At 37.0% G+C, this 17,182-nt stretch overlaps 1 protein-coding gene across 3 annotated transcripts; it reads left to right on the forward strand.

The window, feature by feature from the left end:
* Window positions 1–450: 450 nt before the first annotated feature.
* Window positions 451–15,187, forward strand: LOC5515295. Of its 3 annotated transcripts, none has more exons than XM_032384972.2 (5): window positions 451–902; window positions 10,665–10,957; window positions 11,495–11,572; window positions 11,878–11,949; window positions 13,362–15,187. In XM_032384972.2, the coding sequence occupies exons 2-5, from the start codon at window positions 10,665–10,667 to the stop codon at window positions 14,974–14,976; spliced, it is 2,058 nt and encodes a 685-aa protein (XP_032240863.2). In that variant the 5' UTR covers window positions 451–902; the 3' UTR covers window positions 14,977–15,187. The 3 variants fall into 3 exon arrangements, with proteins under 3 accessions (XP_032240863.2, XP_032240864.2, XP_032240862.2); XM_032384973.2 differs by lacking the exon at window positions 451–902 and adding an exon at window positions 2,947–4,896; XM_032384971.2 differs by lacking the exon at window positions 451–902 and adding an exon at window positions 5,032–6,273.
* The last annotated feature ends 1,995 nt before the right edge of the window (window positions 15,188–17,182 follow it).

Below are 17,182 nucleotides of genomic sequence, written 5' to 3' on the forward strand. Positions count from 1 at the left end.
ATTATTCCTATAAAATTATAAAATTGAGATTTGAGGAAAGGTTCGTTTATTCTTTTATCCAAGTTTTCTCCGTAGTTTTTTCTCCGTTCATGGTGATCATTTTTGTTAGATGAATTTGCTTATCAACTACAAGATAAAACAGAAAGATTAGTTTGAAGACATTGTTTGGATGTGATAAATAGACACTTTGCGAGGCTGCACTGATCCTGTTAGAATGCTAAAACGTAAATTTGATTATGCAGCACCTAACATTTTACAGCCCTTTTAAGGGCTTTAAAAAGCCTTTTTTTATTACTGCGAAAAAGGATCCCTTTGATGCAGTTATTTTCAATAATTCTAATAATTTAGTAGAAGAACCACTATTCCTTTTCACTTTATTAATCCCCTAACACAACCATAATCTTGAATCATTTCAATCGTCAAATATAATAAGGATTCAAACGGATCGTTCTTTCCTTCAAAGTGTCTTCCTGTCAAACAGAGGCGCTTTACTTACAAAGTATTTAGCATTTTTTTTATTACTCGGTCGACACGGAGAAATACCCCCGTGCTAGCTTGTTCGTGATTGGTCAATCGGGGACACTGCGCTAGATCGGTTATAAGCCCGGTTTTCCGTGAGCTTGCGTTCAAATCATCAAAAGATGCTTTTAATTTCTGTCTACTCTACTAAGAAATATCCCAAGCTTCTATTTTCACCGAGAATTTTTGTTGCGTGTCCAAGCTTTCAGGTTACAGCCCAGGTCGTTGAAAGACATTTAATCTGAGTTCCAATCAATTGAGCAGTGATACAACCTAAAATGGATATTTAATGGGATGACATCTTAATTCACACCAAGCTTTCTATCAGAACAGCGTCGAGACAACATCAGTTTAATCCAAGAAGTTCATTTCGTCAGGAGAAGGTAACTTATTTATTTATGAAGTAAACAGTTTATCCCATTTTGTTTAATGAAGTGACTTTTTATTCAGTTTAAAATTGTTATTGACAATATCGATATTTAAGTTATTGAGCTGTGGAAATTAAAAAGAGCTGTCAATTCATGGGATCAAAATGGTCGAAGTTGATAATGTTTAAAAAAAACTACTTAACTTCGATTTTAAAAATTCATTAAGTTTTGTTTTGAGAAAGGCGAGGCAATATAAATATATATATTTTTAAATTCCTTTTTCCCCTGATGGTCGATATTGTGGGTGTGAAGATCGTCATCCGGCATTCACTGTTTATTTTCTCCTTTCTTCTGTGACAAGATTTATCAAGTAGATTATTTGGGGAATCATACTTCATGAAAAATTTACTTTTTCATATATTGTCAACTTTTCTCTCGTTTTCATCGTTGTGAAATGAGTAATACCATACGATATTCATCAATGGAATCTTGCCCAATATAACTTATTTTTGTTATATATTTTCACATGATTCGTACTTGTGAAATTAAAACATTTTAGTGTGTAGATTAGTCTAAGACGTCTCATCCATTTCAAAAGGGGTTTGACTCTTTTTAGGGACCAATCAATGCTTGTCTCGAAAAGAGGCTTTCAAATATGATCACGCCAGCAAATTTCTCTTCAAAACCTTTACCTCCTTTCTACTCGACACATGACGAACATTCTTGATAATTTAAGTAAAAAAAATAATCCTTGTCTGCAATAAACCATTAATGTGGTTCGAAAAGCCCTTCATTTACCCCTCGCGATAGCTTATCTTGATAGTTAGGTATAATCTGTTGGCTTTTACAGCTTATATTTTCACTAAATGGACGTAAAATGATGTATAAATACTCCGTGGAGATAACCACTTGTCTCGCATCTCTTTGCGTTTTTCTTCGATAATATAGCTATGTTAATATTTCCTCATATTTTCCCCATATTTTCTCAGTTTTGGATAATGTATTTTTTTCAGAGGCATTAACATTCATATCAGTATTTTAGTTTTATTTTCACTTTTCGTTTTGACTGTGTTTTATATTCTTAAATTTGTTTTCATATTTATTGTACCAGCTGCCAATATAACTTTATTGATAGCTTATGAATGTTTTTTTCGGTAGTTAACTGATTGATTTTAATCAATATTTGTAAAAAAATATTCACACACATTTAAAGAGGTTGATCGTGTGTAATGTTGGTTGGTCGTGTGTAATGTTCAAGCCTTTTTTTCATTTTTTTTATTTTAATTAATATTTCTATTTCGAGGTTTAGTAAATTTAGTTTCATCAATTGCTTATGAATGATTTTCGGTATGGTGAAGATATAAAACATCCACAAATATTTTGTATTAATAGTTTGTATAATCCTTACTGTGTTTTCAATTAAAAAAAATATTATAAATTTGATTGCTTCATTTTAATAAAAGAATTCTCTTTTTTAATTTTCTATTGGAAGCTGTGTAAAATATTTTTTTTCTTTTTTCCTTTTTTTTAGATAACGTAGTGTATTGTACTCTAATATGATTTGATATCCATGGTCAACTCTCATCGTCCAATCAATGGAGACCATTTTTGAGCTAAAAGTTTGCGATTATAGCTGGATAAAATCGTTTGAAAACAATATTGAAGGTATTTGAATCCAGATGGCATCCGCTCATGGCGCATAATTTGTGCAGTTTACCGGCATTGCAACATAAGTTTGTAACTGTTCAAGTTCGTTAGTATTTAATTAATGTGTGTACAACTTTATGTATATTTTAGTGATATCTTTATTATGTTGCTGACCAATTGAGGTATTTTATTTCAGAACCTTTTTATAATAACTTTCAGCCTGGAATTATGAACTTCTAAGAACATTCCCCACTGTCTACCCAGCGCACCTCGGCCTTGGCGCGCGCCACAGAATTCCCAATGTTCGAAATCAAAACATTTCCGAATAGCCGCGAATGAGCCGCTAGCGGGCTACCCATAGTCGGATCTATCTTGGGGAATGCTACGTTACAGTGAATGGCTCCCACAGGCTCAGTTTCCCAACCTCGAAGGCTATATAATCGATTAAATCCATACCAGTTAGAGGGTGCTTTAGGGATGTCTCTTTTAAGGGAAATGCTGTATTATTGATGCTCTCTCGGGAACTCCAACTTCAAACTTTTTTGCGTAACACACTTTGCCAAATATAGGGACCAAGAATAACCTTTCACCAGCAAAGTCGTTTTCGGAAGTTTTTTAGCCTAAATTTTTTTCCAAAAATAGATGTTCCAAACTACATGCTTCACAACAAAATCCAAAATGAAATCGTGGATTCGTTTTTTTATTGGTATAACTGGATACATTGTTGTGCTAAAATCTAGATAACATATTTTTCTTCTTTGAGTGGGTTGTGCATCACTTTTTTTCTGACAGCCCGTTATAAATGATTCTTTGGGCTTTTAAAACGCTTTTACCTTTTTTTGCAACAGACGTAGAGGCATATATGTTAAAACAATGCTCTGCTTGCTAAGTTGACAAAGCTTAAAGATAATACACATCTTCCTATGTCGGAACATTCTACGACTATACCTTATTACAGTTATTGTTTACGCATATCACGCTTAATCAAGGCGCGTTTGCTGAATCTTGCTCGCTAATGCAAGGTCGCGTTATCTCTAAGCACTTTCCATATAGTTTCAGTAGGCTGGCAAATGCATTATCTTTTGCTTTGCGCTAAAACTAGTAGGTGATGCGAGTAAATAAAGACAAAACAAAAGTTACACAAAATTAAACGACGGGACTTTTAAACGCTGCATTTGACCTACAACTTCAGAGATCTGGTTTTTGAAAGAATCTTAAAATGAGAGAACCATTTGGCTAAAATTAAAGCGATTTCACTTATATATCGATTTCGATTTATTTCACCCGCCTCTTGAATACTACATAATATTTTTATTGGTGGAGTGAGAGCCGTATGGCCTACGAATTTTCCAATGTTTGAAATGTTGGAAATAATTAAGGCTCCACAACATCTCGAAGCAAACGAGGAAAATAAACATATTTATTGAACAGCGTTTTGAGAAAAAAATCATCGCAAAGTGTTCCGTTGTTTTTGAGCGTGCCCGGTAATCAGCTAATGAGAGCGCGCGTACTATCGCAGCGATAAAATAAGGGATGTACTGCATGGTAATCGGCCAATGAGAGCGCGCGTAGTACCTCGGCTGTATAATGAATGCTATTATACATTCCTGTATTAAAATTGTGGAAAATGTAGAAATAAATTAACCCAGATTTAGTGAGGATTTCATTTTGAAAAGATAAAGTAAAATAAAAACAATCAATAAAATATCGGATTGTGGTCCTGTCATTAAAGCTTTCTTTCGTGATGTCAACAAAAACATCTTTCTTTTATGAATAAGTGCAATGGGTATAAAATGGTTTATACAATTCATTTCAAGCATTTTTAAGCATAAACTTGAAAACTAAAGAGTTGTAACAAACATATTTGGCTTTCCATCAATTGGAAAGATATCGGAAGAATAGGTTTGCCTTGCTTTTCCTAATTCAAATTTGGGAAATAAAAAGGGTGTTCATTATATATTTTTATCAAGAAAACTTTCATAAGGATAATGTTGACGTTTTGATGTCGACTTTATCTTTTGTCCCATAATTCACTCAAGGTTATACTTGTTTATAACCATCGAATATTGCACGTCTGTGAGAGACTTAAAACTTGCAAACCAATAATACTCCATGGGAGCCTTAATAAACGTTTCTTTTAATGAAAAAAAACTTTAGTCTAAAACTTGATGTTTAACTAATGGATCTTTATTGTTGTAGCTTTCTGGATTTGGTTTTGTTTTGATCACAGGGTAGTTATTATGTTTATTTGGTAGCCTATAAGCCCTGGATGAATGCAATAGAATCTCAGTCTCATCTCTGAGCCTTGAGGATAAATAACGCTTGTTGAAGAACCAGATCCACCTTCGCAGAATAAACGAATGTGAGTAGAATTTAAATAGAATAGTATATAGAATAGAATAGTAGAATAGTAGTATTTTCTTCTTTGGTAATCAAGATCATATTTCATTGAAAATAAATCAATCAGGGTTTTATATTTTTTTTAGAGTGATCATCGAATATTACCTTTTTAATGAGTTTCGTATATCTGCCGCTATAACAGTCGTTGCTCAATAAATCAGAACATGGTCATAGGAATGGTCACGAATTTTCGCTTTTTTTTGATTTACTAAATATTCTTTATAAGCAATGACTTAAATCTCTTTTACCTACAATTTGTTTTTTCCGGCTATTCATGCTTGACTTGACGAATATAATTGAGGCTGTAAAAAAGGTTAAAATGTGATATAATATGTGAATAATTCGGTTTTCTCGCGATTTGACGAGCAGAAGCCATTCAAATGCATGACGTCATATGTCACGTGACAGCAGCAAACGTTCGCCTTTCGTTTGCTTTGCCGCCAAAGTAGACGGAAGTTTGAAATTCTTTCCTTTTGTTGCGGTCTTTTTTAATGGCACTTTTATTTTGTTAATCCTGTTCAATCAAATGAGATGTGGCGATTGACTGTTGTTAATCACCATTAAAAAAAACTGTGATAGCTTTTCTATAACTACTGTATACCCTGGATTGTTTTCGTATATGTCAGTGAGCGAACGGAGATATTTCGATGTTTTGGAAATCCAATGAAGTCTATTATCTTTCCAATTTTCTTTGATTTAGTCATGTTTCCTTCTATTTCGATTGTTTGTTTGCTTAAGTTCAAGTATTAAATTATGTTTTGCTAGATGGAGAATTTCTCATGCAGTGAATGGCGGGGTATTTGCCTTAAATTGGCCTTTTCCCAGTGTCAGCTACACTAAAAGGTCTAACAGCACGAGTATTTATATCATGATTTCCTATCTTAGATTGAACCATTTCTTAATATTGCTTATTTCACGTTGAAACTCTGTGTACGTGTGAATTTTTAAGAGATAAATCGGTTTATCTTTCCAATTTTGAAATCAAAGTAGTTATGGTAGTCTACTTGCTATGAAATCAAAAAGACGTTTTTTGTTTACAAATATAACAAAGGTTCTGATTCGATTCTAAATGGCACACTCTCAATAATAACTGAGACTAATTTAAAGAGAGAAACGGATGTTTTTGCTTTATGCTATCGTAAACCATCGGCTGCGAACTGCAAGGCACGATTGTTGATTTGATCGGTCTTCAGAGAAGGCATTAACAGATTCGTCAAAGGTTACCGATGTGCACGATTCACCATTCTAAATTCTTCGAGACCTTAGTTCAATGTGAATGGGAAGAAAGAAGACACTTTTCCTGACTTTTGATGCACATGTAAAAGCATTTCATCCAGCGGTGAGTGAAGGGCCTTATGTATTTGATTAACTTCTACTACGTAGGCTGTTAATGTGAGATTTTCCAGGTATCTCAGTTCGCATTTGTCACAAAAGACTGTTGTTATATTTTCTTTTTTTTCCGTTTTTCTTTGTTTTTTAGTTCTATTTAATGTTAAGAGATCGATTTTGTTCTGGGGTTTAGTTCCCTTTTTTGTTATAGCAGAAAAAATTGTTTATTTTTGTGACAATTTTCCCTGTTTTAAAATGTCCGTTTGTATTTTAGCGGTCGTACTTTTTTTAGTTTTCAAAGACGTGTTTTGTACATTACTGGCCGTATTTTGTTCTTATTAGTTCAGCGATCCACACATGTTTAGATTTCACTTCGTTCTTGTAAAAGTCAACCAAAACAATTCCTGAACAAAAATCACATCTATGAGCTTAGTGATAAAGTATTTCATATTTCATGTTGTTATTGGTTTCAAATTTCGTTATATCGAGCCCCCCACTGTTTTCTTTCTACATGTTGGAGTCCTAAATGACAATTTGAAATTAATTGTTTTGGTTTAAAATTACTTTAACTGAGAAAAAAACTTATACATGATTTTGTGCATGCTACCGACAAATTCCCCCTCACTCTTACGCTTTAAATTTCTCTTCCTCTTTCTCTCTCGTTATCAATGTTTACTTTTCTTTCTTTCATCATATGTTACTTGTCTTAGTTATTCGAGTACATTTATTTATATAAAAGGGAAATCATAAAAGGGAAATCATTTGCTACCACTCTTCTAAAATTAAACAATTATTTGAATTAAGTTTTTCTTCAATGTCGAAAACGTGAAATTATGAGTATAATTAACGCACATGACACTTATAATTGGCGATAACAAATGTTTTCATTTTTACATTATTTTATCTTGGCAAAGACGTCATTACACTTCGTATACAGGTGAACGTATAATAATGACAATATAGTTCTTTTTTATGTAGGTTGAGTTAAAGAAACGATTTAACGGTTGGACAAGATTTCATCATAGATGGTTTAAATAATAATAACCGTATAGTTTTGCTGAAGGTGTTCGTTAATCTGTCAGCAAAATATAATCTTGTCTTTATCTCTGGAAAAACTGGATTGGGGTTATATATATTTTTAGATATTGTTAGGTTAGGGATTTTCTAAACCTTAATACTGCAAAGAGTGATTTAACACAGTCAAGATTCTTTCACGAAGCATGTTTGATAAGAGATAAACACTTTCCTTTATATTTTCGTGCATTTTCACGACCATTTCACAGCCATTTTAAGCATTGTATTTAACTACCCATTAGCACGCGTATTTTGCTTGGTTTTTATCAGTAAGATAACAGTACAGACTTTATGCTGCCTCCATTACGTGTTATCACGTATGAAATATGTCGCTAATTTATAGTTTGATACCAGAAACAGCTTCCTTAGCTATATTGAAGCATGAAACAGTCAACAGACTGTATGTAGCAATATGCAATGCTTGGTTTTATTATCAGTAAGATAACAGTACAGACTTTATGCTGTCTCCATTACGTGTTCTCACGTATGAAATACGTCGCTAGTTTATAGTTTGACACAAAAAAACAGTGTAACAATATCAAAACAAGCCATTTACACTACATTGTAACTACTTCTGGCCTCTCAAGTAATACTTTGAGTATGAGGTTTTGAGTTTTTTTAGCCATTCTTTCGCACGCGATTCATTATGACAAACTTACCTCCGATTTTTTTCCTGAAAAACGTTTGAAAACTTTCTTCTTCATATCAATTCGTAGACTTAAATAAACTGAAATGTTTTAATTAATAAAAAAAGCCATTTGTGAAATATTAAGGCTCCGAAAAGAATGAAGAAAAAAGGGGTGGTATTATATACTATTAAACCGGAATCTCGTGTTTAAAAGACCCTAGATCAGTCATATGTACGTACTGTGACAAATAATAGTTTTGCGAAATATATGCAAATAAGACGTTTCAGTAGCAAACTAGATGCACTTTAACACTGTTAAATTCAATCCACCCTGCAATCAATGACTTTATTCTATTGGTAATGTAATAATAACAGATTTTAAATGAAAAAAATAAATAAATAAATACAATAATGCCACGCAATTCGACGCGCGCTATCGTGACCACCAATAAAAATTTTCAAGAATGTTTGCCTATAAGCACGCGAGATTCACAGGTTCGATCTACATGATGCCATAATGTTTTGAACATGTGCACATTTCTTTGCCACGTCAGGTTGACCAATCAGTACGCTTCTCGCATGCTCTCTTGGCTTATTTTTAACCAACTGTCAATGTGGCCACGGTAGCGCGAGTCGCATTGTAATTGGGTGAAAATAAAAGCGCGCGAAAAGATACGAATTTTGCACTAAAGAAGGGGGGGGGGGAGGGGTGTTGTTGACATTCCCCAGCATTGCACGTAAATAAGTAAGTCCAACAACAACAAAAAATGGGTTGGTTTTTTAGTCAACCTGGGAATTAAAGGCAATTGACTCTTGATTTTATTTGGTAATTTTTTTTGTTTTTCATGAGCTATGAATCTCTGAAAGAGAATCTCTGAAAGTGAAATGATTATTGAAAATATATGTTTCGTATTTGCCGATCAGATCGGCGTAGCAATGCATATTTTTGAGGAAGATGGCGCCGATTTGGCAGGGTTGGCCATAACAATCTCCCTGCCTCCCGTGCATGAACTTACATTTACATTACTTTTACTCCAGAAGGTCAAAACTTGGTCAGCTCTCAGAATTAAAAAAAAAAATTTCGAGTCAATGGCTCCCAGAATAAAAGCACCTCATAGGGGATTCAACAATGGCTTAATTTATTCACGTCCACACAGCCAATAGTAACGTCTGCACAAGGGATAAACATTCTTTGATTACCATGACTTGAGCCGAAGATTAAAACGTAGCTACATATCGGTGTAGCTATTTTTTTTATACATGACCATTGATATGTTTGGTTTATTAGATTATATAAAAAAACATGAAACAATTTTTCTGTAACCTTCAAAATTATTAAATCGCGATATGTTTTTCCAAAGCATTCACATACCTCTAGCCCATACTAATATTTCAAAATGTTCCAATTTTAATAACCTTTTGTACACAATTCTTCTTTGTTTTAAAAACATCTAAAACCAGACAAATTTTATAAGAAGGTGTCTAGGTTTCTTCCAGCTGTCTGAGTTGCTGCAACAATTCAAGTACACCAATCAGGGCTCTTGTTTCTTTTTTTTGTTTTTACGCTCAGTAAAGCCTTTAGTATTTGGGTGTCATCTAAATGGTCTAATTCTCGCGTGAATGATAAGAGCGACAATACTATTTCCAGGTAATTTGGTGATTTATTTATTTCTTATTTGGTTATTCAAGTGTTTAGCTTGAACTGCATACACAATGACGCAATACGTAACGACACGCCCTTTTTAATTATTAGGGTATATCATTATAAATAATGCTACTACCACAGAATACGATTTGTCACGCCAATCGTTGTTCCAATTAAATAAATTGTCGTTATCTTAGGGGAGTAAAAAATCTTAATGCGAAGACCTGATAGTTGTGATTCTGTTGAAACTAATTTATCTCACAAATATAAATAAAAAGGGAATTATATTTGTCTTTTGCTCATAAGATTATACACGCATTTATTATACTTCTTATGCTTTATTTTATTTATGTCGTAGATTAATTTTATTTTCATTTTCTAGTACAATCGAAGGGCTTTTTGTCATTAAAAGATTTTTGTATTTAATATCTCACTTGTAAACATTTAAACGTGAATCATTTCAATTTCCGACTCTCTTCTCAGACTACTGAAAATATAATTGTTTCTAGAATAGTACAATAACTATTTTAGAAACCAAATGGGTTGTGACAAGTTAGTCCCTCAGGTGAGGAAATGTTTATCTATTTGTTTGAATGTTTTTTTAATTTGTTTGTATTGATTAAGTTCTCCGAAATTCTCAATATTTCGTTGCTATCATTCTAAGGAAGTTTCAATTAAAATTTTGAGGACGGTCGTTTAAGGTAAAACTTGTCGCCTTTAAATTGATTATATTCACTCTTAAAGACCCTCCGGTCAGTCCTACTTTTCTTATTGTTTTCACTATTGACAAATTGTTTTGTTAATTATTATTGTTATCTATTTAATCACAAAATTTTATACTTCATTCACTAAATTAAATACAAAAGTAAGATAAAGTTAGCTTTCCCAAACCAGAAGATGGAAATAGATGTTTTTCACACTTAGAATTTTCCTAAGATGACAAAATGGCGGTTGACAGGCACGCGGTTGAAAAAAGCTATAAGAAATATTCATTTAAGTCATTATATAATGATGAATTAATGGTAAAATAAACTATTTGTTTTCTGTGTTTCAGATGCTATTTATATGTCTTCTCGTTACCTTTACAACAAATACCCGGACAGTCGAATGCTCAAACAACACCTACAGGTCTACCACCTCCCTTCCACTCTTCAACTTCACTGATGCCACTAGCCCACCCTTTACAGTCAACACCAGTACCACCCCCACCACAACCCTGGCCACCACAGCACCCCCCTGTCTTGCACCATGTGAGTGTCACGTGGATAGCCAGGGTCTAGTCGCCATGAAGTGCGTTCTTGCTGACCTACCACAAGATTGGAAGCTACCAAGCTATGTGCAGTCACTGTAAGTTAACATGTGAAACAAAGAGTATCCTACCAATTGTCCCGACGGGTCGCAAGGGCCGACGGAAACCTCAACCGACAAAAGACAAAAGAATCTGCTAGAATCCGCGATATTAAACAGGGCATCCGCTCTAAATTATCAGTCACATCTTCGAAGAAACTTTCAATTGACACACTGCTTTTACAATTTTAAAATATTTTTCGCTCTTTGCGTTAAAAATTGTTACGTAATTGACCGGAAGTAAACAGATGACAATGTGGCCTTAAAGGGGCCCGATGATTGGACCCTCCCTCGAAAGCTTTTTCAAGGTTATGCATCCTGGTCAAAAGCCGGTTATTTTGTGGTGCAAGTCGCAAAAACTTGTAAGAAGCCTGTAAACCACAACCACCGATCTGCCAAAGACCTGCCCAATCCTCCCAGGCTCGCTCTTTCACTTCGACTGAGAAAGGCTAATATTCAGCTAATATCACGACTTTCTCAGCTTGTCTTTTGACGGGCTATAGCCGAGCTCGACTAAAACCATGTTTTTTTTTGCAGGATTTTATCCAACAATGGATTGACCAGTGTACCATCGCAGTTTTTTCAAGAGCAAGGCATAATCAATCTACAGTCTTTGTAAGTACTTCAATGTAATGACGCCAAACACTTTTCACTTGGTTGTATTTCTAAATCTGCTTTAATCAAGACGAAATTCGATCGATCTTTCTATAAAATGGCTAATTTATTTTAAAGAAAAAAAATTTCGTGTTTAATATGATTTAAATTTGTGCCCTGAATCAACTCGTAAACAAAGCGCTGTAGCTTCACACAAGCAAGCCGAAATGCAATAAAAGAAAACCTCTAAATAAAAAACACTAATTTCTAAAATCCTATTATTAACTAACCCACCGGGTCTCTGATATATGTGCGTTCTGGGTCAGGTCCCTTGGCGGTAACAACATCACCTCATTGCACCAAGACGTGTTCAACGGTCTGATCAACTTGCGTCGCCTGTGAGTATCATTCATAGCGCGAATAGGCCATTCCAGCTATAAGTTTGCGCGCGCATTACCATAGAAATCTACCTCAACTACCAGAATGCAGCGCGCGCATTTTTAAGCTTGCACCAAACGAAGTGCGCGCTGCATGACGGTAGTTGAGGCAGGTTTCCATGGTGAGTGCGCGCGCATGCTTATAGCTGGAATGGCCAATTAAATTTAGCGCACTCATTTTCTCGCCTTTTCATGCGCAAGCATTCCCACGCACTGCGACACCTGCTACCGTTACCACCTTTTGACAGTTTAGTTAAGCAAACCACTTTCGTAATGCTCTGTACAAGAACTAGGCAATCTAACGGTAAGTACACTTTGGCATTCGAGCCTTGGGCTTACCTCAGCCTTTAGAGGGTCCCGAAGGGGTAAAACGGGAGCCTTATTCGCCTTATTTTAGGCCGGGAAAACGGGATAAGGGTTACCGGGAACGGGATTTCTCATCCGGGAACAGGAGTCAACATGCTTGGGATTTTTTAAATCTCTTTTTATTTATGCTGAAAAAGATGTTAATCTATTAATTTTTCGCATTTTAAGAGCTTTTAAATAGCATTAAACTTCAAACCTTAATGCTCAGCAGACTTTACTCCCTTAAACCCCTAGCCTTTTTAAATTTAGGCCACATTTTCAGCCCCCCTCCCCCAGTATAGCCACCGGGATTTTGCGAAAATAACGGCCGGGAAACGGGATTTGGGCCCTCCCTTCAGGACCCTGCCTTTAAGCCCGTCATCCAAATTATATTAATATATGGTTTTTTGGGTGTATTTGGTTCAATGAGAGCAAGCCAGCATACTCCTAGTTATGATCATGTCAATCAAACTATGAATTTTGCAAAGGGATAACTAGAAAGACTACAGGCAAGCTGTAGAAAAACTAGATGGTCTGCGTAGGCGTGGTGTAGACAAGGTATGAATTAGTAAAAAAATGGGAAAGGTATGTTAAACGCCTCTGTGAAACAGAGTGGATGCGCTGACGTTTCAAGCGTTAGCCCTTTGTCGAAGCCACGGTAGCGCCCAATAGTTTCAAAGTGCTGACTGCATGCTGATTGGCTAAAACCTGGTATTGGTAGCCACAGTAGCGCCCAATAATTTCAAAATGCGTAAAAATTTTCATGAGTGGAGATGTAAATGCTGGCTTGCTGTATATACTTGTGCCGTATCTCTATATCACTAAATGCTTCTGAGTGCTTAGAGTGACCGTTCACGCACAAGAGGTAGCGACATCAGCACTATTTCAATGTTCTCTGCGTGTTTATACCTAAATTCTGTTATCATAATGAAACTTGTTACGTGACGCTTAATCTATCTTGACGTCATGACCCTAGCATGACGTTTGTCACTCCATTTGTCATCGTGACTTAACATTTCGCATTTCAGGGACATCAGCTTCATGAACCTTCAAGAGTGGACAGGATCAATTAACAACACCCTCCCCTCCCTAGAGTTCATAGACAACACAGGCAACCCATGGATCCCAACCGCTAATATCCTGCTCGCAAAAAGCCTCAAGAAAGTCAAGGGCGTAAGCTGGAGTAGCGTCTGCTACAACTGCACCCTTGTCAAACTTGCAAACATGCCGAGACCAAGCAACGGTTCCGGAGGGGTAACTCCAACCCCAATAGGCACAGTTAACGTATTCCCTACAGAGAGTGTATCTAGTTTTAATGTCACAATAGGTGGAGTAACCCCCCCTGGAATGTACCCTTCCGGGATTGGGTCCCCTAGTATCGGTAGTGGCCCCCCCGGTATGGAAGAAGGCCCCCCCGGCACGGGCGGTGGGCCCCCTGGCTCAGTTGGGGGCCCCCCTGGTATGGGTGATGGCCCTCCCGGCACGGGTGAACTTATTGGTATTGGGGTAGCCTTTGAGTTCCATAAGCTTGGTTACTTTCCTTTTTGCTCTGATATCTTCGCTTGCTCCCCTGAGTATCTTATGCCCCCTAAGGCTTCTACGCCAATCATTTCGCTGCCGAGTCGTCTTTTCTACGTCGCGTACATTTTAGGCGCTCTCGCAATCGCCTTTAATGCTTGCATCATCTTTATCTATGTCTACTCTTACAACATGCGCAAAGTGAACTCCATGCTGCTTATCAGTAACATGGCGGTGTGTGATATTCTCGTCGGCGTGTATTGCATCATTATAGGCAAGATCAACATATTTAACGTGCTACTCCACACGGCGAGGAACCCTTCCACACCCTTCATGTTCACCCGCTTGTGTCCCGTCGCAAGTGTCATATTCACGCTAGGCCAAGTTGTGTCCGTGTTTACCGGTCTGTTGCTGACTATCGATAAGTACTTGTCTATAGTGTACTGCATGGACCCAAGCCGTAAGCTTAGTCGCCGGTTATCCCTAGTGGTGCTCGCGCTCTGCTGGGTCGCCACCCTGCTCTACGGCATCTCTCCGAAGTTCGAGTCTAAACCCGACCTTGTCTGGAGTCCTGTTCTTCTGTGCACTCTCCCAGTTACTGAGGAAAAAGGCATAGTCATTTGCTTCGGCTTACTGATCTTGTTGTATCTGGCGAATATCCCGTTCTATGGGAAGATTTTTATGTTTGTCCGGAGCTCAAGCGCGCGCATGGGGGTGAGACGCGACGCAATTCTCGCTAAGAAAATCGCTCTTCTGATTTTCACTAATTTCGTGTTTTTCGTGATCCCCATGACTATCCTCATCGTGTTCATTTTCCTACATGGCATTCACTACGAGGTCCACTTCGGCGACGTCAAAGACCCAGTTGCTACCCAACGGAAGTATATAATAAGTTACTGGCTTCCGGTGACCTTTCTTGGTATCAACTCTTGCTTGAACCCGTTTTTGTGCGCCTTCAGGCAGCGACAGTTCAGACGTGAAGTAAGGCGATGCGCGCGCAGCTGTCTTTTGAATCACATGTGCAAAGCCTTCTCTACAATTCGTTCCGATAGTTCACTGAGAACTGCGCCCGCGACTCGCGTCGAGATGTATAAACTCAGTAAGATTGACTCACAGGCAAACTGAATGATGTGGTGAGGGATGGGAGGTTAAGGCGCAAACAACACGAGATCTCCAACATTGTTGTGGAAACATTTTTGGAGATACTCTCACTCCGTCCCCACGTATCCGTTTACGTTTGAAAACGCAACCTTTCTGTTACGGATACGGGTATCGTCAAAACGTTAACAAACGCGAAAACGATGACCGAAAACGGAACGATTTGAAAACGATCGCCAGAGTGTAACACTTTTGAAAACGATACCCTTTCGGTGCCGTGAGGACGGACGAAAACGGAACCTTTCGAAAACGATGGCGTGATAACTCAGGTCCAGTCCACTTGGCGCGCGATTACGCATGCGCTGTAGAACTTGCTATTGTTTCCGCATCGTTTCTGCGTTTTCGTGGGGACGAGTCGTCTTTATATATATATATATATATATATATATATATATATATATATATATATATATATATATATATATATATATATATATATATATATATATATATATATATATATATATATATATAGTTTTTAACTTGCCTTAAGATTGCATGGGCCGTAAAACAGTATACAAATGCACACCGTCTTCACGAGTCATTATAAGTAGAAATTCATAAGCAACGGTTAAGAAAAGGTTTGAATAGTAACGGGTTTAAAACTTAAAGCCCCGTGCAAACTGCGCCAGCACCTGCCAGCATTGCTGGCGAATTCTTGCTCGACTGACCACAAGACAAAGGAAATGTCAGAAAGTCCATTTCCCATTTTGACTATGCCTTTGTCCTAGAGTCAGTCAAGCGAAAATTCGCCAGCAATGCTGGCAGAGGCTGGCGCGGTTTGCACGGGGCTTAACGTATGTGTAAAAATGTTTATTTAGTCCGTATATGCGGGACCCCACCGCAGAGGGCGGGATAATGTTATGACAATAATGTTCTAATGTTATAACGTATAAGCTATACGGATGACTCAATGAATTATATTTCACGTATTGTAAAGTCCCGTGCATACAGTGCCAACATTAATGGCGAGACGTTGCCCCAACAATGCTGTCGTTTCTTAAAAAAAATGTTGAAAGGTGCTGAGAAACAGTTCACCAACATCTCCTTGGTCTTGTGGTTAACTGAAAGTTGCGGTTTCAGCAGTGCTGGCGCTCTTTGCATGGGGTTTCATCTAAAAGCTTAAAATAGTTCTTTGCGTTATCACTGTAAGATACGACTTTCATTTAAAGAAGTGTTATAATAAGTATGTACATTTTGAAAGAAGTTTGACGACTAAGTTAAACAGGCATATTGCTGTATATTTTGCCATTAAAATGTCTGAGTGCTGTAAATCTAATATCTAGAGACAATTTAAAAAGTAAAACATAATTCTATTGTAGATGCGTTTCCGCTCATGGTTGTCATTTATATCAAGGTTCTACTAGTATTAGTGCGTTACGTAGATACGTGTCCGCTCAATAGCTGTCCTTAATAACGAGGTTCTTCTACTTGTATTAGTGCGTTACGTAGATACGTGTCCGCTCAATAGCTCTCATTTATAACGAGGTTCTACTAGTATCAGTGCGTTACGTAAATACGTGTTCGCTTAATAGCTGTCCTTTATAACGAGGTTCTATTCCTTGTATTAGTACGTGACGTAGATACGTTTCCGCTCAATTGTTGTCCTTTATATCGAGGTTCTAAGTAAAATAGTGTAACAAAATAAAAATAAAAACCTAACTAATGAGCATTTGTAAATATCATTAGATAAAAGTAAGAATAAAAACTTTAAAAGACATTCACTTTTCCCTTATGAGAGAGTTGAGGTTTGTCCGGTTTAGTAAGGGTATGTGGCCACATGCCATCAATTATCCTAAGGAATGTGTTGAGGTTTGTCCGGTTTAGTAAGGGTATGTGGCCACATGCCATCAATTATCCAAAGGAAGGTGTTGAGGTTTGTCCGGTTTAGTAAGGGTATGTTGCCACATGCCATCAATTATCCAAAGGAAGGTGTTGAGGTTTGTCCGGTTTAGTAAGGGTATGTTGCCACATGCCATCAATTATCCAAAGGAAGGTGTTGAGGTTTGTCTGGTTAAGTAAGGGTATGTGGCCACATGCCATCAATTATCCAAAGGAAGGTGTTGAGGTTTGTCCGGTTAAGTAAGGGTATGTGGCCACATGCCATCAATTATCCAAAGGAAGGTGTTGAGGTTTGTCCGGTTTAGTAAGGGTATGTGGCCACATGCCATCA

This window comes from Nematostella vectensis, chromosome 8 (assembly GCF_932526225.1).
Source record: "Nematostella vectensis chromosome 8, jaNemVect1.1, whole genome shotgun sequence".
Taxonomy (NCBI): Eukaryota; Metazoa; Cnidaria; class Anthozoa; order Actiniaria; family Edwardsiidae; genus Nematostella; species Nematostella vectensis.